The 24,135-nt window shown below is 42.3% G+C and overlaps 1 protein-coding gene and 1 long non-coding RNA gene across 2 annotated transcripts; one reads left to right on the forward strand and one right to left on the reverse strand.

Annotated features, from left to right (window-relative positions):
- Nucleotides 1-1,758: 1,758 nt before the first annotated feature.
- Nucleotides 1,759-6,569, reverse strand: LOC101464875 (kunitz-type protease inhibitor 1). The gene is made up of 10 exons (XM_004572839.5): nt 6,173-6,569; nt 4,869-5,029; nt 4,408-4,549; nt 3,642-3,812; nt 3,527-3,562; nt 3,314-3,442; nt 3,180-3,230; nt 2,933-3,103; nt 2,371-2,433; nt 1,759-2,296 (listed from the first exon to the last, which is right to left on the reverse strand). The coding sequence occupies exons 1-10, from the start codon at nt 6,567-6,569 to the stop codon at nt 2,115-2,117; spliced, it is 1,503 nt and encodes a 500-aa protein (XP_004572896.3). The 3' UTR covers nt 1,759-2,114.
- Nucleotides 6,570-6,589: 20 nt separating this feature from the next.
- Nucleotides 6,590-11,577, forward strand: LOC101465166 (uncharacterized). The gene is made up of 3 exons (XR_001168049.4): nt 6,590-6,729; nt 10,638-10,772; nt 10,860-11,577. It is a non-coding gene; the product is annotated as an uncharacterized LOC101465166 (long non-coding RNA).
- The last annotated feature ends 12,558 nt before the right edge of the window (nt 11,578-24,135 follow it).

Genomic DNA, 24,135 nt, shown 5'->3' on the forward strand with positions numbered 1-24,135 from the left:
AGTTGAAGTAAACCTGCTAGGGGGCAGGTTAGCTTCACGGAGTGTGTCGTCATAGTAACTCACTCAGAATTAATCTAAACTCGCTTTGTGAAACCGAAAACCCAGAGTTTTCGTTAACTCAGGGTATACTTACTCAGAGTTTGCACTAAACCGGCTTTCTGAAATAGGGCCCAGGGGTCCGTTCTTCGTACCGCTTACTACATCCAAGATCAAATGACACATCCAAGATCATCGTGGCAACTTTGAGCTCGCTATTCCGGTTCTCCGAACACACCTGTTGTTGACGATTAGTACAGCTGGATGAAGTAATGTGAGATCACTGGGTGGCTTAACAGGGGCTACGCATCATCGCATTGATCGGCAACCCTTTGATTGGTCGGCGAATCAAACGGTTGATTCTTGCTCAATCAAGAGCAAGAATTCTTGATTGAGGGATTTCAGGAGTTTCAGAGTTTAATTAAAACGCAAGGGAACACTGCAAAGGCTGCAAAAGCAAGGAGAGAGGGCTGGCAGAAAGTTGCTGACAAATTAAACTCGTAAGTAATTTATTATATTATATTACATTATATCATATTATATTATATCATATTATATTATATTATATCCTCTTTCACATTAGAGCCACAACAGGACCCACTAGAACATGTGAACAAGTAAAAGTGAAATATAACAATATTCTACAGCATGGTAATATTTATCACTTATATTGCTTTTAGTCTCTTGGAAAGAGACCCTGAAATAATCTGTTTGTTTGTTTATAACAGCAACCAAGAAAAGGGCAGAGCAAAAAAGGACAGGTGGTGGTCCTGCACCCCCTCGTCACACCCCGGCAGAGGAGCTGGCCCTAGGGTTGAATGCCACCAGACCCATTGTTGAGGGCATCCCTGGGGGCAGCTCTTCCTTAGACCAGCAGCCGGGGTGCAGTAGCAGCAGCACCTTCATAACTGGTAAATGAGCTCATAATTCTATTTGTACAATGTAAAATATTTGGTTGTTGCCTTAATTAAAATGCTTTTTGTACTTTGACATTTATTGACATCGTGGGTTTTTTTGTGTGTAGTTTTACATAACACTCCATCACTTTTACCTGTTCCCATGCAAGGGGTGACTGAAGCATGCACAGTAAGTTGGGAGATATATATATATATAAATAAATAAATAAAAAGGATCCTGTCTATCCCGCAATATACGCTGAATTCTGAAAACTCTCCTTATCAATCTTGCACCTTCCGCAATGGGTTGCTCTCGTACAAACGGACAGGACATGGCTGCGACAGACTTCCCAAATCCGCCTTCGCTTTTATAGCCGTGGTCTCTCATCTTAATTACACGAAGTAATTTACTATTACTGCTCTAAAATATGAATTACATCTGAAATAATCAAATACATGGAATGGAATGATTAATAGTACATTTCGCTTCTTTTAGGAAATGACCTGTATGTATCTGTATGAAATCAATAAAAGAATCAAATACTGCATTATCTTTAGTTACATTGATAATATTTATTTATGGAAAAACAGTGGAAAAATATCGCTGTTGCTTTCGTATAAATGAAGCGGACATACCTGAGTGGCCGCGATCTAATCCAGTTTACATAAAGTAAGCCTGCTCCCAAGCAGGTTTACGCTTACGGATCAGTTGCTATGACAGCAAGTCCCAGATGAGCTTCGGAGAACCGAACGATCCAAGATCACGCGAAATCATCAACAATCAAATCCAGCTAACTTACTTAGCGAGGTACGAAGAACGAACCCCTGTTTAGCACCTCACAGTAAGCAGGAAGTTTGTTTTCAAAATAAAGATCACTTTTTGTTATGTCCAAACTTTATTACTACTTTCAAACTTTTATTAAAACTTTATAAGAGCAGAAGTTAAAAACCTGAGACCAACTTGGTATTTACATGAAAACTAATAAAACCTGAGACCCAGACGCTGAATTCATAAATACTGAAACACAAAGAGTAGTAAAGACGCCGCGGACAGGAAACTGACATCACCACAGAACTCCAGCGTCCCCAATAATCAATCATGAAAACAGCTGAGAAATACATTTAAAGGACACTTAAATCAAAACAAGGCAGCCGATCGTCACGGTAACGGCACGGCTGACGTCACATGGGCTTGGTGGTGCTGTTATAAACAGACGTCTCCTCCTTGGACAGTGCTTCGTGGGTGGGGCCCGTGTTGACGGGCCTGTGTGTGCGCCTCTTGCGGGCCCTCAGGAAGCAGTAGGCCAGGATGGCCAGCAGAGACAAGATGGCCACCGACAGGATCACGGCGAGCGTGATGGAACCTGTGGAGGAGGACAGTGAGGTCATGTCCTGTTTGTACTGTAGAACAGTTGAAAGCTGAGGTTAAATCTCTCACTTGAGTCGTCGTCTACTTCCTTGTCGAAGCGCTCAAACAAACCTCTGGCGAACACATCGTTCTCTGCAGGGAAAGAAGAAAAAGCAGCAGTGAGTTCCAAAACTCATAAGCGGGTGAGCCGCTCTCTCTTCCCGTTTCCTTATCTGGAAGTCAGCGAGTTTTATGAAGTTCTGCCGGAGTGCTTACATTTCTGTGCTTCAGCACAAACTGCGTCAGGTTAGCGAGAAGACGTCTGAATGACATTGTCACAGAGTCATGTGACTGCAGTGTATGTGAGCAGTTTCTGTGTGTGGAGCTCATCTCATGAGTGAAGGGTCCTAACGTTTGATTTCCCACAGACAAAAAAATCCCAATTTTTACGTTTGTGTTAGCTGGTAGCCAAGGCAACGCCACCTTCAGCCGGCCAATAGAAGCCGCTCCCGTGCTTAGCGAGACGCTCACTTTCTTTAAGTCAGAGCGTTGCAGTGTGGGTGACGCTCAGGTTGGGTTGATCTTTAATCTGCTGGAAAGCCAGCGCTCTGTTATGAAGATTAAGTGTTTGTGTGTGCGAATGTGTGTGTACCGCCGACTTCTTTGCAGTACTCTCTGCATGTCTGATCGTCTGGAAAGTTGTTTTCGTTCCCGTCACAGCCACCGTAGGTGAACTCGTGACACTTCTGGTCCAGGGGGTCATAGTACCAGCCGGGGAATTTGGCCCGGCACGGACCGGTGCGGGGAGGCTCCGTGCACTGAACTGAGGGGGGAGGGGTTAATTAGCATGTAGCTTGTTAGCTTTGAGTATTTCTTTAACAAAGAAAATTAAAACAAACCTTTCTTCTTGTTCACATCAATGTCCAGAAGAAGGCTCAAGGTCTGATTCACTGAGGAGGAGGAGGAAGGTCAGCTACACTCAGTGTGTGTGTGTGTGTGTGTGTGTGTGTGTGTGTGTGTGTGTGTGTGTTACATTGGTGGCACTGGCTCTCGTCTGATCCGTCGCTGCACTGCTTCACGTTGTCACACTCCATACTTCTGTCCAGGCAGCAGCCGTTGCCACAGGTTAGCTGATCAGGACCGCACGGCGAGCTGCACACCTCTTAAAACACACACACACGCACACACACTGAGCATCCTGGTTGTACTGTGGAGCAGAGATGAAGAGGTGCGCTGTGGGACTGACCTGCAGCGGGCAGAGTAACACTCCTCTGCGATGACACTGTGGACAAAAATACAGAAACAGTGTTACAATAAAGGTGTGTGTCTGTGTTCATGTGTACATGTGTGCGTGTGTGTACCTGTGACTCCTCTGCAGGCAGACAGACACTCTTGTTCAGACAGGAAGTTGTTCTCGTTTCCTATACAGCCTCCGAACACAAACATCTCACAGACGCCCTTTGTGATGTTGTAACGCCAGCGAGTAAATTTTGCGCGGCACGGCCCGACCTTCACCGGAGCCTGACAGTATGCTGAGGGCGAGGACAGCGTCAGTTACATCACTTCCTGTCAGACTTTTACCTACAGAAATACAGCTGACTGCAGTGCTGAAAACAAACAGGGTGTGCCACTGTGACAACACTTGCACCATTTACTGTTTTGCAAACTCCCATTTTACGGTTTTAAAGCCCGACTCTGGTCAGAGCTGCGATCAATACAGACTCAGTGAATCACGTGACCCTGAAATCAGCTGAAAGGAAGATGTCAAATAGAATTACGTCAAGTTTCTGCTGTGAGTGTGGGGGCGTCCTCTGAGCGTGCATGAGTCAGGTAATCCAGTCTGACCAGTTTAAGAGGAGCGAGAAAACAAACACCATTCCCTCCACCAATTAGCTGACTCTGCTTCTACCACACCGTTTAACTGATCAATAACACAGTGATTCAGCCATCAGCTGATCGATAAAGTGACGATAAGTGAAGACTTCAGACCCAATAAAGTCAGACTGAGATGAAACAAACTAAACGTCCTCAAAACCTAAAATTGACCAAATTCTCTATTGACTCTGGCACAGGGCTCTGCACATGCTACAGACTTATTGTTGGAATACATATCCCATGAGCACTCACAGCTGGTCTGTTGTGGGTTAAGAACGAGGACTGTGACCTTGGCATCATCTGATTTGCCGTTGGAGTCGTTGACCGTCAGCTTGAAGACATACGAGCCTGTCTGCAGGTTGGAGAGCTGCACCTGGTCAGGATAATTGGTCTCCTGCAGAAGCCCATTCAAAAATAACAGCATTTAAAAGTGAAATGAGCTGGACTCAGTCACAGCTGAATGCTGCAGAGGGACGCTGAAGAACAATTACATTCACCTGGACACACCTGCACAGACACAAGTCCTTATTTTAACTTCCAAAAACCAAGGCAGAGTGAAAACTGGACAGATTGTGAATGAGATTTGGTGGGCTGGAAGCTGCTCTGCTGAATTTTATATTCAAAGTAGTGGATACAGTGAACTACCCGTCTGTCTCCAGGTGAAGTCTCCCTGTAACACAGAAGCCCCCACCCCCGTGCTGCAGCACCTGTACCTCTATCTTTACACTGCTGTCTCCTCTCTCCAGACTCCAGCGGTAGTCTTTAATTTTTGCGCCGCTCAGCGCCACACTCTCAGTGCCGTTGAGCATCACAGTCTCTCCAGGCTGAATGGTGACATCACGGCCTGCGTTGGCGACGGGCGGATGCTTCTTACCTGGAGACAGAGTGAGGGGGAGCTGAAGTCAGATGGATTCTGAGACAGGGTCAGAGATCACGTGCATAGAGAGGAAGCGCAGCCTGAAATGATAATAATAATGGATTGCATATATAGCGCTTTTCGAGACCCTCAAAGTGCTTTACAATTCCACTATTCATTCACTCTCACATTCACACACTGGTGGAGGCAAGCTACAGTTGTAGCCACAGCTGCCCTGGGCAGACTGACAGAAGCGAGGCTGCCAATCAAGTGAGGTGGGGGCCGGCCCGGCCAACACCAGTAGGCGGTAGGTGTCCAAGGACACAACGACCAAGACAGACAGAGCACTGGACTGGTTAGTCCCACAGTTACGATGGAGGTGAGCTGGTCACAGCGTTGTGCCGGTGGCTTCAGCCACAGATAACAGGCGTCTGTGCCGTGGTTATCTGTCAGCGTGGAGGGAACATGTGACATCCTGTAACACTTAATCAGCTGATCACGGCGGTCTGAGAGAACGAAGCTGCAGATCATCTTTAACCCGCTCCTCACACAGCAGAGGAACACGCCGTCTACGCGACAGCTGCTCTTCAAAAACATTAAACAGAAGCTGTGTCCCAAAACCTAGGCCACGTCCTTCGGAGGACCCGGCCTTCGCAGTCTATGTGGGCCGGTGTTCTGGGAGTCCATCCTACCTGAAAAAACATCCTACACAATGTTTCTGTGCAGACACAGTGCATGCGCACAACACCAAACACAGAATTAACTCCTTTTTCTCTCACCCATCCAGAATACTTCTTAAGGTTATGGTTAGGATTATGGTTAGGGGTAGGGTTAGGTTTAGTCGCAAGTCACCCTCAAATTATAATGCGGGTAGGACGTTTTGTCAGAGTAGGATAGTTTCTCAGAACACCCGGTCCTGCTCCGACGAACAGGCGTGTGTGTTCTGACCTGGCGACCCTGTCGGGCTCCGAGTCTGCCCACCGACCTCCCTGCTGACACACTTGGGCCCACAGCCAATCACCCGCCTCCATCCCTCCTCTTGCCTGCATCTTCACCCCCCTGCACATGCTCAGACCTCTCTCAGCCTCCGAGAGTCCTTCTGATCCTGCTCACTGAGCAGAACTGACATCACGGAGAGTCAGTAAGCCTGAAAGTACTCACCTTCTTTCTGGGGGGCTGCCAGGTACTTCCGGTACACGGCGTCTCTGACGTAGCTCTTGTACCCGCTCTGGGTCACGAACCTGCACGCGAACCGATTCCTACGCACGCAGTTGAACAGCACGCACGTGCGGTTCTCCTCTCCGGGGACGCTCGGCTCCAGCAACGCCAGGTTGCAGTGCACTTGCCCGCAACACGCGCGCTTGCACTCGAGCTCGGAGTAGAAGCTCGCGGTGGCCAACATGACCGCGCCCTGCTTCACCGCGTCCTCCGCGTACAGCACGAAGTCCTCGTGCCCGCGCCGGAACTCGTCCTCACAGTGCGGGTCCACCGCCCCCCCGGACCGCAAGAGCGCGAAAACGAGGAGGAGGAGGGGGGAGGAAGAGGAGCGCGTGGACATGTCCGTCTGCGGTCAGTCTACGCGCGAGGAGGAAAAGACGCTCAGCTCCGATGTACCTCCTCAGGTGTGTCTCACCTGCTCTCTGACAGGAAGACAAACACCTCGCCCCGCCCCCACACAGGTGATTCTGACGCGCCGCTGACGTCAACAACAACAACAGGTGAATTTATGGATCCGACAGGAGAGCGTGAAAAACATCACACATTCAAAGATAAGTAAAGGTGATCCCACTAAGCCCAGCGTCACAGACTCTCACACAGACGTCACTCTGTCTGTGACGCTGGGTTTAAGAAACAAGAGCTCAGTTAAAAACATGTTTATCGCCATCTTCTGTTAGTACGGAGCATGTGGTTGGCTAACAGACTCATATTAGTTTATGTTAGCTAACTAGTGACAGAACCAATAGCTCAGAGGAAACTAAACATCAGAGTACGAGGATCACTGTAGTGCTGCAGCAGTGAGGCGTTAAACCAGGATATACTGTACACTTTACCTTCTGTGGCAGGAAGTGTCTGTTCGCTGTTTGGCTAGCTACATGGTTATGGTTGGGTGTTAGCCTAATTAGTTGTGATGTTTGCGTTTGTAAAGCACTTTATGAGGACTGTGGAGCAGAGCGCGGATTTATCACTAATCAGTAAAATCGTTTCTAAATCAAGTACTGATTAATCAGTGCAGTACGATCAGTCAGCATTTCACACTCTAACCAGCAGGGGCACTGCAGCAACACCTGAAGCGGGCCAATGAGAGGCGCAGCCGGAAGTTAAAAGGCAGATGGTTTATGTGATTTTTACTGATTATTTGTGATTTGGATGATTTTCAGGTAAAGGAACGGAGTTTTGGTGGAGTGTGTTTTTTTTCCCCCCATCTCACTTGATTGCTTCGCCAAACTCTATTCAGAAAAGATCAGATTTCAGTTAAACGTGATCAACTGAGCTCTGTGATCTAAGATAGCTTTTATAGTTTTGGATGAAGCAGCAGGATTCCTACTTTAATTCAGCTCACTCTGAAACCGACATGGAGAAAGGTTTCTTAGTACAAAGCGCTGATGAAGATGTGATGATGCTAATGTTTTGATCCACTTTGAACGAGCAGAATTTGACGTTTCTATGAGCAGGTTTGGCAGGTCAGAGTTCAGGTGAGTTTCACCTTTTTTCACTTACAAATACTGATGTTGACTTTAAGTGATAATAAAAGCCGACAAGAGCAGGAACCTGTTTAACAGTTTTTTGCCTGCTAATGATTTAATTGAGATTACAGTTTAAAATGTTAAATATGTTTATTTAAAAATAGAAAAATAATAAAATTTTCACTTTTAAATATCTCAAATAAAATGCATCTTTCTGACACTTCAATTATAGTTTTATTAATTGTTTTTATCACTTTGACCTCTGACCTGCATGACATTTGATTGGTTGGTGGCTGTGTTACAGTTTTACTGTTTTAAAAAATGAAAAGTGTTTTTGTTTGGAGTTATGAAGCCTGGCAGGACTCATCTTCATTGCTCTGGCTCTGACCTGTAAATGATTTTATTTCAGTTTAGTTTTCCAATAGTACAGTGAAATTGTAAGACTGTCCCGCGTCAGCACTACGGCTGTGTCCCAATTAAGAGACCGCACGCTTGAAGTACGCGCACTACGCGTACTACGTACGGTGCGTACTATAAGTACGAGAAGTGCAGAAGTGAGAGGATTGTGAAATGGGACGGTCTAGCCTTCATGGCGCTGTTCAGGTTGCCTAGAAACGTTACATACAGCATTGTGTGACAGAAATGAAGGAGAAAAAATGTTTTTTTGTTAGTTCATTTTTGTCATGACATCACTGTGATTAGTTGAGTATCTGAGGCTGAGACCACGGGACTGTAAAACATGATTGTTGGGCTTCATTTCTGTGTGAACAGTCATTTCAAGATTAAATAACAATTAGCTAATGTTGTTCATGAGACTAAAATCATCTCACTGTGGTAATGTAAATATAATATGGCCAATATTATATGTATTGTCAGATTATTATGATATATATATATATATATATATATATATATATATATATATTACAGAATATATTACAGCAGTGAGCTTGAACTCTGGGTCAAAGATTCAAGTTGCAGTTATTTATATTTCCTGTCACCTAAAATCTTCACTCAAAGACAAGCATTTTTGACAGTGTATGTACAGATATATTATACATAAGAGACAAATATTGTTCGTTTAATTTGTTGGCATTATTACATTTGGCTCAATGCTTACATATATGTGTAAAAACAAAATGTAGGAGCTATGAAAACTGTTGCTGATAGAATGAAGAGTAGACTGATATATTAAATATTCCTTTATTGGGTGAGAAAATCAGACCATGTCATAACTGCTTTAAGTCATACAGAATAGATATCAGAGCCTTAAACAGGCTGGCTTCTGCTAAATGGGTCAAACTGGGCAGAAAGTCTACAAACACATAACATCCTTATAGAATATGATGTAACACTATAGATCAACTTACCTCAGAATATATAAAGCATATAAACAATTACAGTAATATGATGCAACAAACACAGCAGTACTACTAATCCAAAATACTCAAAGCTTCATAGAACTGAAACAAACATTTATCTTTAGCTCCATTCTGCTGCTGATACATACTTTAGGTTTCTGAGTATTAAACTTGTTGCTGCCTTTCATAGTGTGTAACTTGAAGGCCCTGAGTACTTTCTCCCACACTGAAAACACTGGAATGATAAAATTATTTGAACATTACCTAATAAGACTGATTCAGGACAGACAATTAGTTATGTTAAACTTTTCTAGCAGTCCTTCACAAACAGGGAACAGTCTGTCTATTCTCTCCAGCTGTCAGCTGCTGCTGGCTCTTCCTCCTCCTCTTCCTCACACACTGCTGAGTTTGTCCTGGTGGATCATCAGGGTGCAAAGCCTCACAGATGATGTGCAGCAGTGGGTCCCTCAGTCTGTCGTCACTCTGGACACTTGCAGTTGTCACACATGGAAATCAAATGTGTGATAAGCTGCAGGATTCAAACACAAGTGTAACTTATAAACACATGTTCATACTTTTATTACACAATCAGAGAGAAAGAAACAGAGAGAGAGTGCAGGACAGACAGACAGCTGACAGTCTCAGGTGTATACACTGCTACAAAACAGCACAAGAGAAGGAGGATTTAGTGATTGTGTTATTACGAGTGCTAAACAAGAAGAGTTCCCAGATGGTACAGTGGACACATGTGTGACTCCTGTGATTAAAGCATCTTTCTATCAGCTTAACGAGTGAACCATCAGCTCGTTCAAACACACGTTAAAGTCCGTTTGGCTCGACACCACCGAACAGAGGCAGCAATATAACATAGCTAACATTAACAGTGCAGTGGATCCTGCTTGTGCCGTGATATTCAGGACCGCAAACCGAGCAGCATCACTGACTTTCAGCTTGTTTGTGGATATATGACTGACTTTAATTATCCATAAAATCATCACATTCTCTGTAAGATTAAGGTCAACTATATATATTTTTTGAAGTAGAGGCTTTAAAACCAAGTTAACGCTGAAAGTACAAACATCGCTAATGTCACATAACTTTGCCGACATGTGGCCAACAGTAATGTTTTAATGTTCTTCGTTATTAAACATTCGCACATAAATAAGTGACATAATATTCAGTACTTACTTTTGACAGTTCACTCTTCGGCCGCTCCCTTTTGTCGTCTGTTGTATTTTGCGGCAAAATTATCCACACCCACCGCCATGCTATGAATTGTGGGATATATGGGACCACGAAGCGTGCACCGGACCATGCTTGATATTTGGGGAAATCGACGGCGCATTTGGAGTATGCATTTGAAGTACACTTCGAACTGGGACAGCCGTCGTCGCGTAGCGGTGACGTAATCGCACTTGAAATGCGTACTCCAAGCGTGCAGACCCTGAATTGGGACACAGCCTACATAAGACACGAGATGACACATCACAACACAAGACAGTAACTTAAGTAATAAAAAGAGGTTATTAGAGGTTATTCATCATAGTTGTTATTGATTATCGATTGGTTTGTGTCCTCCAGCTGCAGGTGAATGATGGTGGAGAAGGTGACATACTCCAAAGAGCTGCTGCAGCGATGAGGTGTGGGGGGGGGGGGAGCTGAGCTTCGAGGAGCTGCAAGCTGAAAACTACAATCAGGAGCAGTTGGAAGTGGAGGGTGAGTTCACTGACCATGCGATGCTCATGAGGTGTTCACTGATTGCAGGTTTGAGTTGATCAGCTGATTAATGTTTGTGTCTTCCAGAGAAACTGAAACCTCTGAGCGAGGAGGAGGAGCTATTTGTTGGAGTTGCTACCTCTGATTTTGGAGTAACCCATGGGTGCAGGAACTCATGGCCTCAAATGCCAGTTTCCTGCAGGTTTTAGATATCAAGCTGGGTCAACACACCTGAATCCTGAATGAACCTGAATGATTAGTTAATTACCAGGCCTCTGGAGAATTTCAAGACATGTTGAGGAAGTAATTTATCCATTTAAATCAGCTGTGTTGGATCAAGGGCACATCTTAAACCTGCATGACACTGGTGCTCGAGGCTTGGAGTTGCCTACCCCCGGAGTAACCTTTGGATGTATTCGAGTACATTAGAGTTCTCAGAGTAACTGTGGCTCTCCCTGCAGCTGCTTCCTGTCTCCTCATGTGGACCTCTCACCGGTGCTTCCTTCCAGATATACGACGAATTCCAGTCATATGCTGCAAGGCCTGCTGGATAATAAACATACACCCTGCTCTCTGCTGCCACCTACTGTGTGCACCAGAAACACTTTTTGTTCTGCACGTGTGTGAAAAGATGCTTACCGTAGTTTGAAAGGATTAAGTTCCTGTTTCCTGCTATCCATATGTCAGAGGAAGAGGACTGCTTACATCTTACAGTTACAGTCAATTCCTTCTTTTGAAGAGTGCTCCCTCTCATCTGTTTTGATTTTTATTAAAGCTTCAAACAATAAATATTACATCAAATTCACATCATGTTCCTCAGAATTCACTAATTAAGATTAGTTTAAGAAATCATTTAACAAAATTTATTTGATAGGAAAAATGTTATTGTTTGTTAGTCTCATCAGAATTTCTAAACAAAAACAGAAGCATATTTATATTAAGAAAGATGAAATTTCAATCAGATGATCTGCCATAAAATGTTTCATCATACTCCTGTTACCTGTTTCCTTTCGTCCTGCACAGGTGCAGTCATACAATGTGTTTTGGGCTTTTATTGTGAAAAGGACAGGAAAAATGCATACATCCAGGACAATCGAGTTTCTGGTATGGGTCGGCACGTCTCTGGGTGCATTCAGAAGTCAATGTTTCTCAGGCAGGTTCCTCACGCATAATCAGAGCTGTTCCAAACACTAAGGAAAGGAGCTTCAGTGCTTCTTCCTTTATAGCTCTGTTTAGCAGAGGAGACACTGGACTATCTTAGAAGTCCTTTGCTGGATTGCAGTACTTGGGATTCATGGTTACTTCAGGCCATGTCCACACTGATACATTTTTGTTTGAAAACGCATCTTTTTCTCTCCGTTTTGGCGTTCTGTCCACACTCAGATGGTGTTTTTGTTCAAGGAAAATGCAGTGTTTTGAAAAACCCTCTCCAAAGCAGATACATTTGAAAACGCCATTTTTGCATGGCAGTGTGGACAGCAAAACCAGAGCCTTTTCGAAAATGATGACAGATTTTAGTCATGTGATACAGTCATGTGACCAATGAAACTAAGATAGCGGAGGGCATTATACAGCGGTTGTTTTGTTTGCGCTCAATTTTGACAGCCCTATTAAAGATTATTATCAGTTTGCACATGCTCCAGATAGCTGTGGGGCTGACTCACTACCAGACTTTTGTGTTACAGCAAAAACTCCACCTCATCGTTAGTCCATTTTAAAAACTCAGTGATGATGGAGGAAAACCTAATGAGGGAGGAGGAAAGACTGTCCACTGGAGGACGGAGTGTGAAGGAGAGCACTGCAGGCCTGCTAACCAAAATGAGCCAGTGTGAGCTCGGGTTCAGTGTTTCTCTCTGAAAACAGCGAGACACATCATATAAATGAGAGGAAGCTGAAGGAGGATCGATTCCAGGGGCGGTTTTAGCCCATTTTTGGGGGTGCTTCAGTTACTCTTTATATAGTTAGGTAGGAGTTCCAACCTAATATTATAATGGATTGGGGAGATTAAAATTAATGATATATTTTTATGTGGTTCAGCCACAACTCTACTGAAACCTCAGCCAGTAATAGGTAGGCCAACTTTTGGACCGTCCAGTTGTCTGTATGACTGCCGCAGTACGTGCACCACATTTGCACACTATCAGAAAGTGCCAAACAGCCCTGATGGAGTGAGGAACTGTAAAGAGAAGCAGAGCGCTCTGTTTATAGTCTAAAAATGTTTTAAGCTAACTTGTTTCAAAGATTCTGTACAGCAGCTTTAAATGTTTTCCAAAAGCACACATACACTTACCTTATCAGTGTTTCTCAAACTTTTTACAGCGTGTACCACCTGAGAAAAACGTCAAGCTGTCCTAAGTACCACTATGAAAGCATGAAACTCAAATCTTACAACACAAAATTAGTATCTCCAGTAAAGATTTTTTCATACATTGTATACATTCTACCACAGGCAAAGCTGCCTCCATTTTTATTTTAATATTTTGTAATAATTTATTTGTAATAATTTATTCTGATTTGGGAGTGTTTTTATGTATCTGTATTATATTATACATACACATTAAAAGTGAAAAAATACACTCAGTTTACTTTTTACTCACTATGAGCATCATTCATCATTTTCCCCCAGTAATTAAGGTTGTGATATGTATTTTTTTTTTAATTCCAATCCATTCTTCTTTTGCAGCATTTAAATAACCTTGATCAGATTTGATGGTTTTGTTACAGACTTTTCAAAAAAGTGTTTTGCTTTTCTTTCACAAATGTGGGGATTAAATTGTGTTAAAATGTACAAAACAGTGATGTCATGTTTTGTGACGAGGACCCAGGCACAGAGAGACTTGATGAATTTAAGAATCTTATGATTTAATAAAGAAATTTGCAGACTTGCACAGAGATGGTAAAATTATGATGACTGATAACAGAGACGAAGACAACAGATGATGAGGACAGGGAGGAACAGGGGTTTAAATGCACCAAGGAGACAGTCATAGAGAACTTGGGACAACTGGAGACATTTAAGGATGCAGGGACTGACAGACACGGGGAAGACGTCTCATCGTGACGAGTAAAGTCTATCTTGCCTGGCTGGGCAGCTCTCTGGGTGCTCAGCACCCCCAAAGCTCTGATCCTAGAATCGCCCCTGATCGATACGCTTTTGATTTAAGAAATAACACATTGAGCACTGTTCAAAAGTCTGAGGATCAGGACTCAGGTGAAGCTCAGATTTACCCAGAGGAGAGCTGCATCATTACAAACTGCACTCTGTGTGAACAGCTGACACTACGACGTGCAGAAAAACACAAATATTATTTACCGTTAGATCACGAGCCATTGCAGTTACTATGCTTACTGTGACACGTGCGTGAATATGTTCAGTCACAAGCTGACTCTGAGCCTCTTCAGTAACATAAAGAATTCTTTGTGCTCTGCCGACGTCAGTAAATGTGACCCTAAATGTTTCTCTATAATGAAAGATATCTTCACAGGCTGCCGCCATCAAACAACAGGGTTGGAACAAAATGCACATTTTACATTACCGCAGTAATGTAAGATGTGCATTTTGTAGTCCATCTTCTGCACATTGTAGTTTCAACATGGCAGACATCCTAAGGTGTTGTTTGACACTGTGATGGCATGCCACACATGGTAAGCTCCACACCTCACTACCCGTTGATTCGCTTTAGTTTAATTTACAGTCACTACTTTAAAATATTCTACTTATTGTTCAATATTGTTTCTTTATTAAATGTATTTATTTTTCCATCACACCTTCCAATGTTTATATGGCGTGCACACATATTAACCTTGCAAGGTCAAAGTTCTGTTTTATGTTATATTAATACATCTTTCTTTGTTTGAGTTGCCTGGGGGTTGGCTTCTCCTGTCTGGCAAAAGGTGCAGCAAAGGGCTGGGAGACCTGAAGTACCACTGACAGCCTAATTGGATTGCACCACATGCTTCATTGCCTGGGGGGTGTTTCACGTTTGTTTAATTGTTTTGTATTAGTTGGTTATATGGCAGCCATTTGGTTTAGCTAAACCAGTATTTAAGTTCCCCTGTGTGTCATTTCAGGAGGTCAGTTTGTCATATGTTTGTTTGAGGTTTTGTTAATTATTATCTTGAGTTTAGTTTATTGAGTTGACCTCTTTTTATTGGTCTGCCTGTTTAAGTTTTGGCTTTGTTAAATATATTTTCATATTTTTGGGTCAATAAAACCCCTTTTTTTTAAAAAATTAAAACCACCTGTGTCCTTTATGCTTTACTGCTTGGTCCCTGACAGACACCATTAGCAATTTTGTTACTCCTTGTTCAGTGTATTTGTCCCTCTGTGCTTAGCATACTCAACACCTCACTGCTCTCTGCTCAAATCCCTGCTTACTTTAACAAAGCTGTCATCCACCCATTTTAAAACAAACCCAAACTTGACCTTTCTTAGCAATTAGAGACCAAAATGATCAGTAGTTATTGAGATATTAGAAAAGGTTGTGGCTATGCAGCTTAGATCTGTCTTGGATAATGACAGTGTACTCGACTCATTTTACTGAAATTGCTCTTTGTTCTCCAGCAGCAGTGATGCAGGAGAGTGTTTGGTTCTGCTGATGTTGGAGCTGACCTTTTGATACTGTCAACCACCATAGTTTGCTCCATAGGCTGAAATGCTGGTTCTGTGTATCTGGGTCTGCTTTGCATTCTACATCAACGATACTTTTCTGTGGCCGTTTCTAGTCATAGGTCCTTGTCCTCTTCTCTCAGCTATGGTGTGCCACCAGGTTTTGTACTGGGCCCCATATTGTTTCTGTTATACCTGTTATATCACACATTCTGAGTACCTGCAAATTGCAGATGAATATCCAACTGTGACTAACATTGTTCTGCATACAGGGTCAAATGATGTGTCCAAACAACAGTCAGAGGTTCTGAAACGGGACTTTACTGGATTATTAAATGCAGTAAATTCTCTGAATGAAGCTGTATTCATCAGTGGACCTGTACCGCCCGTCAGGAGAGGAGAGATTCAGCAAGTTGTTTGCACTAAATAAATTGCTTATATCAGCATGTGCTGACCACTCAGTGCATTTTATCAACAATTTTAATTTTTTTTTTTGGGAACGAAGGCATTTGTTTAAACAAAATGGATTTAATTTTAACAAGTCAGGCATGCAGCTGTTTCAACTTGTTTTACTCCATATGTCATCCATCTGTGCTTGGTGCCAAGGCTAAGATAAATGAGGAGCTATCTCATAGGGAGGAACAAACAAAGCTTGAGGAGGAGCTTCATCTGCCCCCACCTGGAAAGAGCCTCAAAAAGGAGAGCCTTCAGAGGCAAGAAGAGGGGTCCTTATTTGTCTCCAACGCTCTCAACAATACCAACGACCAGGACCAGAGACCACGACCTTCCCCAGCCCCCCAAACCCCTGACAGGTCATCACCCTCCTCCCACTCCTTTACTCCCTCCTCCCTGCACCTGAATTTCACTGAGGAGATGATGGAGTGGGTCAATGCTGGACTTGGATCTACTCCCCGGCCCAATCCCTTTTTGTCCCCTATAAACCCCCCACCAGAGCGGCCTAAGGTTCACCATCGAGCCCCGCTCCCAACAGAGCAGTTGAAGTTACATTGTGTGTGTTTTCTCTAAGGACAGTACGAAAACATTAAAGAAAGGGGGGGAAGAAAAGCCACCTCTTTCCTATCGGTGGAAAACTGCACCATGTCGATCAATTAATAACACTCACCTTCCTTCCATTTCCAGAGTGTAACATCCAACCATCTGTGTAAAATCCGAAATTCCCATGGTGTTGTTCAAAATGTGCTCTGGCACAGTGCTTTAAGTACTCAGTACCGCCACTTCTAAATATAGCTCTTGAGAGTACCGCCACCTCTCCATGCGATGACAACAGCCGCGTTAGCGAGCATGAGTGGCCAGAATGTTGGTCCCAAGCACAAGTCCGGTATTTCTCCACAAATTACAAGTGGCTGATCAGCAGAAATCAAAAGTTGGGTTGTAGTGTGTGTAGTCAAGTTTGTGCTCGCGTGGACATGCAGCAAGGGCAGAGAGTGTCGCAGGAGTGGAGTGGGTGCTTAATCTCGTCTTTTGGAAGGGACAAGGCTGCACAACAAAACTCACTACGAAAGAAAATAAAAGAGCACAGAGACTCAATTTATCACAAGAAAGCAGTTGAAATAAAAGAGAAGGCAACACAAAATACAATGCAAAAACACATTGAAGATATGAGAAAGGCTGACTACGCTTCAACTTGCAATGTGTTTAGAACAGCTTATAAGATTGGCAAGCATGGGCGTCCCTTTACAGACATGCCAATAGATGTCCAGTTGCAAGTCTTAAATGGTGTCAAGATGGGCAGAGTTTTGCACTCTAATAACTCATGTGCAAATATACTGGATCACATTGCAGCTGAAATGAAAAAGAAGGTAGTCAATGACATAGTGATGAATGAAAGAAAATTGTGTGTGCTCATTGATGAATCCACTACAATAAGTGGAAAGTCTGTGCTTGTCGTGTGCCTGCGGTCAGCTATTTCCAGTGAAAATCCAGACACAATATTTTTTGAACTGATTGAGCTGCAGGGGACCACAGCAAAGGACATCACTGAAGCACTGTTAGGATGTCTTCATAATAATGGCTTTGACCCTCACTACCTACAGGAACATTTGTTGGCATTTGCTTGTGATGGAGCCTCAGTAATGCTTGGGAGGAAAGCAGGAGTTGCTGCGCAGCTTTGTTCCAAATTCCCTTACCTGTTTGTCTGGCATTGTTCCAATCACAGACTGGAACTGGCAGTTTGTGATGTTTTGAAGGAGGTAGGAGGAATCAACCACTTTAAAATATTCTTAGATCAGCTTTACTCCCTCTACCATGCATCACCAAAAAACCAAAGGGAGTTAACCGAGAGTGCTCACAATGTTGGACAACGTCTCCTTGTGATAGGCCGTGTTTTATCAGTGCGTTGGGTTGCTTCAAGTGAGAGAACAGTGAAAGCAGTATGGGAGAACTACCAAGCTCTGCAGGTACACTTTACAAGTGCTGCTGCTGATACCAGCAGGGACTCAAGAGAGAGCAAAATACAAATTAGTTTATAATTTATTTTATGTATATTTTGTTAAAAAAAAATTTCAATACCTTTTTGCACATTTTATTTATGTTCAGTAGCTCTTTCTAGCTCAAGCAAATCCACAAACTAATAAAATGATTTATTATTTTGTATAAGGTTGTCTGTTGACTGTTGTATATAAAACCCATTCAATATAGTTGTTGTTACCTCAGGGGAGGCGGAAAAAAAATAGAGTACCGGCACCTCTTTTGGGCCACTTAAAGCACTGATCATAATCAATGTTCCCTCTAAGCTGAGCACGTGCGCAATTGCGCACTGCTGGCACGGTCTCTGCGCACAAAAAATCTAACCTGAATTGAAATTAAAATTAATACTTTGACAATTATGTTTTGCAGTGTTAGTCAGTAAGTGACTGGCTGCTCCCATATGGGAGTGGCTTATCCCATAGTCCAGCCAATAATGCGATTCACATTCGCAAATACGCAGCTAATCAACGTCGTTGACAGGCTATGACAGCGTTCTTATATGCTGACACCGGTGTTTTAGCTAGCAAAGCGGCGTGGCTGATGTGGAGTGAAGCCACGTTAATGACAACGTGCGCAACCATTGGAGATGTGAGCAGGACAGACGGAACAATTGCCGGAAAAATTGTGAACTTTATACTAGTTTTTAAATTGAGTTTTAAAACCATAGTTATGATAAAAAAATATCTGCAATGTTTGGTTTTCTTCCTGAATACTATCGTTGTTTATATTTACTGCGGGAAGAAACGGTAAAAACGGCGTTTTATACGAAAAAAGGCTCGAAAACACTCTCTGCCTGTGAGCAAAAACAAACCCTACCCCCCTCTCCCTTTCCTATTCGTCCAAAAAAGTACCATGTCAACCAATCAAAAAATGATATGGCAAAGTGGCATCTAGTTGTTAAGAAACGGGGGGAAGTTTTAGGAGTGATGGCGGTGTTTTGAGATGTGAGAGATTTGAGACATTTAGTGCAAATCCTGTGTAGTTAGTGTGTATTTTTATTTTTATTTTTATTCCTATTTATTATATTTATCCCCTTCGTATATTTTATTTATATTGTCTCTGTATTTATATATATGTGTGTGTGTATAACTCTGTAACTTCTGTCGGTGCTGTGCTTTTTTGGAAATCGAATTTCCCAGAGGAACCCACCCGAGGGATTAATAAAGTTCTATCTAATCTAATCTAATCTAGTGTAGTCAATAGTTTTGTTGTGTGTGTCAGAACAATGAGGCGACTGCTGAATGTTACAGGTGTTACAGGAGTGATACATCTCTTGTTGTCAGGCCTGCAGGTATCAGGCTGTTGTTCTCCTTTATCTTATAGTGGACAGAAATTATTTTTTGGAGTGGCACAAATGATTTGTGTGGCATCAGATTTGATGCAGAACAGCTGATTGTTCTGTAAATAGTTTGAAATGTTTGTTTAAAAAACGTCTTGGCTGCATTTAAAAAAATGTTGTTGTTTGCATAACTCAGTTACTTTTTTGAAGAAGTAACTATATAATTAATTGCCCAGCATTGGTCATTATGTACTATATTTTGCAGACAGAGAGTTACAGGACTCTCTCCCAGACCACAGACTCATAATAAGTCAAAGCTTTATAAAAAAAAAAAAAAGAAAGAAAGAAAGAAAGAAAGACAGAAAAGAAAGTTGTGTTTTCGAAATTGGAGTTCAAGTTATTTTTTACTTCCAATAGTACTACACAGGTCAATGCCTAGATTTTTTTTTACATTTTCATTGTAAATGGGCTAAAGCAGTTAATTAAAAGTAATCTGACATAAATGTAAACGCTGGTGTGACCACAGTGCACACGTGTGATGTCGCTCACAGTGTATGGAACGCCAGGACTGCCATAATGAATTAATTAAATACACCATTAAATAATTAATTAAATGTGTCAATAATTAATTAAAATTGGAATTAATTAATTAAATAAATAGTTATGACACATGTAATTAATTAATTATTGACACATTTAATTAATTATTTATGTATTTCACATTTAATTAATTATTGACACATTTAATTAATTATTTAATGATATATTTATTTATTTCATTTTGGCAGTCCTGGCGCCTGGCTCTCATCATGAAATAATTTTATCTGTCAGCCTCACCCATCAAACTCAGGGGGCGGGGTTAACGCTGATCGAGTCAAAACCATTGCTTTGGCCTGGTGGCCATTGTTTCTAGCACACAACAACCGGCATGTGAAAGCTAACAGAACTGAGCTTTGAAAGACCCTGTTTGTGTGTCACCAAATACCGTTTTAATATTTTTTTAGCCGAGAATGTAGTGGTTTAATCTTCATGTGTCTGGTCGGTTTGTCAAGATACAGCCTCTTTGCAAAAGTGCTTCGATGATTTCGGAGATGTCTGCCCAGTCTCACGGCAGGGTCTTTCAAAGCTCAGTTCTGTTAGCTTCCACATGCCGGTTGTTGTGTGCTAGAAACAATGGCCACCAGGCCAAAGCAATGGTTTTGACTCGATCAGCGTTAACCCCGCCCCCTGAGTTTGATGGGTGAGGCTGACAGATAAAATTATTTCATGATGAGAGCCAGGCGCCAGGACTGCCAAAATGAAATAAATAAATATATCATTAAATAATTAATTAAATGTGTCAATAATTAATTAAATGTGTCAATAATTAATTAAATGTGTCAATAATTAATTAATTACATGTGTCATAACTATTTATTTAATTAATTAATTCCAATTTTAATTAATTATTGACACATTTAATTAATTATTTAATGGTGTATTTAATTAATTCATTATGGCAGTCCTGGCGTTCCATAACAGTGGTCCAAGCAAGGGCGTAGATTTGGCATGGACAGAAGGGACGTGTCCCCACCAATATCCAGCGATTATTAAATTGTCCCCACCAATAATTTGATCTCTTCGAGTAAAGAAAAACAACCCGATAGAAAAAAAAAAAAAAACAATCTCTCAGCGTCTCATTCACCCAGCGGTGCAGAAAGAGTTAAATTACATTCTCTACTGGAGTCCTACCTCATGTGACAAATATGGCCAATGTGATTTGGCTGAGCCTTTCAGGGAGCTCTGTTTAGTTTTGCAGCGGTAAGCCTGCGCTGCGAGGAGGAGAGGAGGATGGCAGCAAAGAGGAAGAACCTGGATATAAAAAAGTGTTTTTAAAAGAAACCTGCAAGTCACTTAAAGCCAAATTAACTCATAAAATGTGTCCGTCACAATAACGTTACAGGCTATGCTAGGCTTTGGCCCACATCAGTCTAAAATTGTATGTAACCATGAATAACGTGTTTTGGAAACTAACTGCACAACAGGCAGCACTATTAGTTATCTCAGTCTCCCACAGTAGCATTTCTAATTTTGATTGAAACTGTCAGAGAAAACGGCAGCCTCGAGCAAGCCAGGATATTAGTTTACGGAGCTTGTTAAAATTATATGTCTAACGTTAAAATGTTGGTGACACAATAATTACATCCTAATTGGCTGGCCTTTTGTACACTAATGGTACTGACGTATTCATATGTCATAGTCATGAATAGTCCTGATTTTGCAAATATTCCACCTTGTAGTGCATTTTGCACAAATTGTTTTAAAAATGCACTCACCCTACAAACATTACTGATGAGTCAAGATCTGCACAAAGTGACAGAAACACTGAAGCAGCTCCACATTTTATTCTTATTGCCATGTATGTCCTATTTATCAGGTGACAGAAGAACCAACACAAAGCTCAGAGAGTAATGGTGACACAAGATCACAGGTGAAATTGGATGATGACTTGTTGGTTCATTGCTGTATTTGAAGCACATGTGTGACTGCATGTATGTGGAATGTCTCACTGTTATTTATCAGGTGACAGAGGCAGCTCTGCCATGTTGTAGCTCAGACAGAGGTGAAGAGGCGAGGTCACAGGTGATTGACTGATGATTTGGTGCTATTGATTAACTCATTCACTGCCATTGACGTCTATAGCCATCAATTGCAGTGAATGAGTCAATGGGTTTAACTCATTCACTGCCAGCCATTGGCAGTGAATGAGTTAACTAGTATTTATTATCATGACAGTTGTTAGGCTGCTGATGTAAATTGTTTCGTTAGTGTATATTTGACAAAGAATCTGAATTGACATGTCTCACTTTTTATATGGCATGAATCAATGTGTTATTTTATCAGGTAGCAATATGTCCTTGTGCAGTCAGAGGGGAAGAGCCAGGACCAAAGGTGAGGCACATCAAGCACACAATAATAATTTTAATCTGAGGATAAAATACATGTACTGAGGCTGAAAGAAGCTTCAGTGCTCTCAGAAGACTAAAAACATGGCTATGGTCCACCAGGAGAGACTGGACAGTATAGATGTAAAACAAATATGCCAGCAGTTTATCTCAGTTAACGAGATGAGAAGGCATGTGTGTGGCTCCCTCACATAGTGGACATTGAGTTGTTGTGTCCATGTCTGTTGCTGTAACAGTAGTTCATGTTTAGAATAAAAAGATCCCAGCTCACTGATTTGATAGGGGCAATAGTGTAGTGTGCCTAAAATGTTGCGTAATTTTGCTGAGAGATCTTTTACTTTGTGGTAATCTTAGATGAGTAGTTTTATGGACAAAAACCACCAGGTCATTCAGTGTTCCCTTAGTGCTAATGCATATAAGAGATGTTGGTGTAGTACAACTGAAGTAATGTTGTTAAGTACTTAAAGTCATATTCTTTTATTGTCATGACTGTATTTGAAGCTATTTTTTTATTTTTGTATGATACCTGATTTATTTGGATTATGGCTGAAGTAAACTAAAGCCTAAAATACTTAGTCAGTCATTTGTTTAATAGTAATTTAACATTATATAATTCACATGTAAAACTATGAATTGTAATTTTAAATGGTTTAAAAGCATGTAGAATAGCATATGTAGGCAAGTATATTTCTCCTTTTGTTATCAAGAAGCAAAGACAAAAAGGAATAGAAAAAGAAACAGGGCAGGGTTCGGTCCCCACCAATGCCAAAACCAAATCTACGCCCTTGGACCGTCCAAGGGATCACTCAGGGAGTTTGTATGTTCGCTCAGACATGTGAAAAATTAGAGGGAACATTGATCATAATGTCTGGTGTTTTCGTGTTTGTTGGTTTGTTTTCATTTTTTTATTCTTTATTTTGCGAGTTGGTTATTAGATGCTGCTCCAGCCAGCCAGAGAATCCCCGCCGCCTTGCCCTCTCCTCCCTGTGCTGCAAGCAGCAGGCGCACCTTAGAAATGGAGGGCGCCTTAAACCCAGTAAATGGGCGATAGAAAACCGATCGGTGCCTATGCCATTCCCAAAATGCGCTGGCATAACATCGGGTCAGCATGAGTACGAGCATTTTTTTCCCGATGCCCGTGATGCCACCCCCCACCAAGAAGCTGCCCCGGGCAACCGTGTTGCCCGTATCATAAATCGCTACTGAGCATATCTTCCCTTTGGTTTAACCTGCACAAGTGCCAAGGTAGGTCTCTCCTGCAGAATTGGTTTTCCCTGCATCGGTATCACGCACTGGGCTCTTCAAATCACGGACGAACAGTATCCTACAGTTGTTTATATTTTTAAGCCCATTTTGCACAGAAAGGCATTTTTTGAAAAATGTATTGATAGCAATGTTGAATATTATTACACATGAAAAAAACAACTACACGTAAAATAATCACACCGTGAGGCCGCTGCCTTTGTAAATGGAAGGACAGTAACTGCGTGTGTATGTGTAAGCATGTAAAACCTGAAGATAGCCAGATTAAAAGTATTTTGTCTATATCTGCCATTCTGCAATTCACCTCAAGGTGAGCTTGCACATACAAACACACCTGAATCTGGGGCCGGGGACCTCTGTGGGGACACAAACGAGCCTTCAGATTATGGGACCCAGTCTAAACCCAGCTTAACCTTGACTTTGTTTATTTTTTGCTTTGCCTGCTTCAGGTGGACAGTTGCTCCACCCCCTGGGACTCGAGTGCCTCCAGTCTCTGATCAGCTGCTTCCTGTTTCTGGACGGCTGCACCACTGTCTAAACCACTCTGCCTGATCACCCGTTCACTGTGAGTCACTTCCTGTTCAGTCCTCTGATGTAATTAAATTCTCAGCATCCTGGCAGCATCGTGTGCGTGGACGTGTATGTGTGACAGGAGCTGGCAGAGTGTGCTTCCTGTGAGCTGTCGATCAAGCACAAAGCCGTCAGCCTGCTGCAGCTTGTGTTGCAGCTGCACTCCTGCAGGGTGGTGCATGCAGCGCCACAGCCAAACATTCTTACCTG

Source organism: Maylandia zebra, linkage group LG15 (genome assembly GCF_041146795.1).
Source record: "Maylandia zebra isolate NMK-2024a linkage group LG15, Mzebra_GT3a, whole genome shotgun sequence".
Taxonomy (NCBI): domain Eukaryota; kingdom Metazoa; phylum Chordata; class Actinopteri; order Cichliformes; family Cichlidae; genus Maylandia; species Maylandia zebra.

Coding starts and splice junctions, on each gene's coding strand:
- LOC101464875 (XM_004572839.5), bottom strand. CDS start 6,569: ATGTCCACGCGCTCCTCTTCCTCCCCCCTCCTCCTCCTCGTTTTCGCG. Junction 3,231..3,313: donor CGAGAGCCAGTGCCACCAAT/GTAACACACACA, acceptor CCTCCTCCTCAG/TGAATCAGACCTTGAGCCTT. Junction 3,104..3,179: donor TGATGTGAACAAGAAGAAAG/GTTTGTTTTAAT, acceptor CTCCCCCCTCAG/TTCAGTGCACGGAGCCTCCC.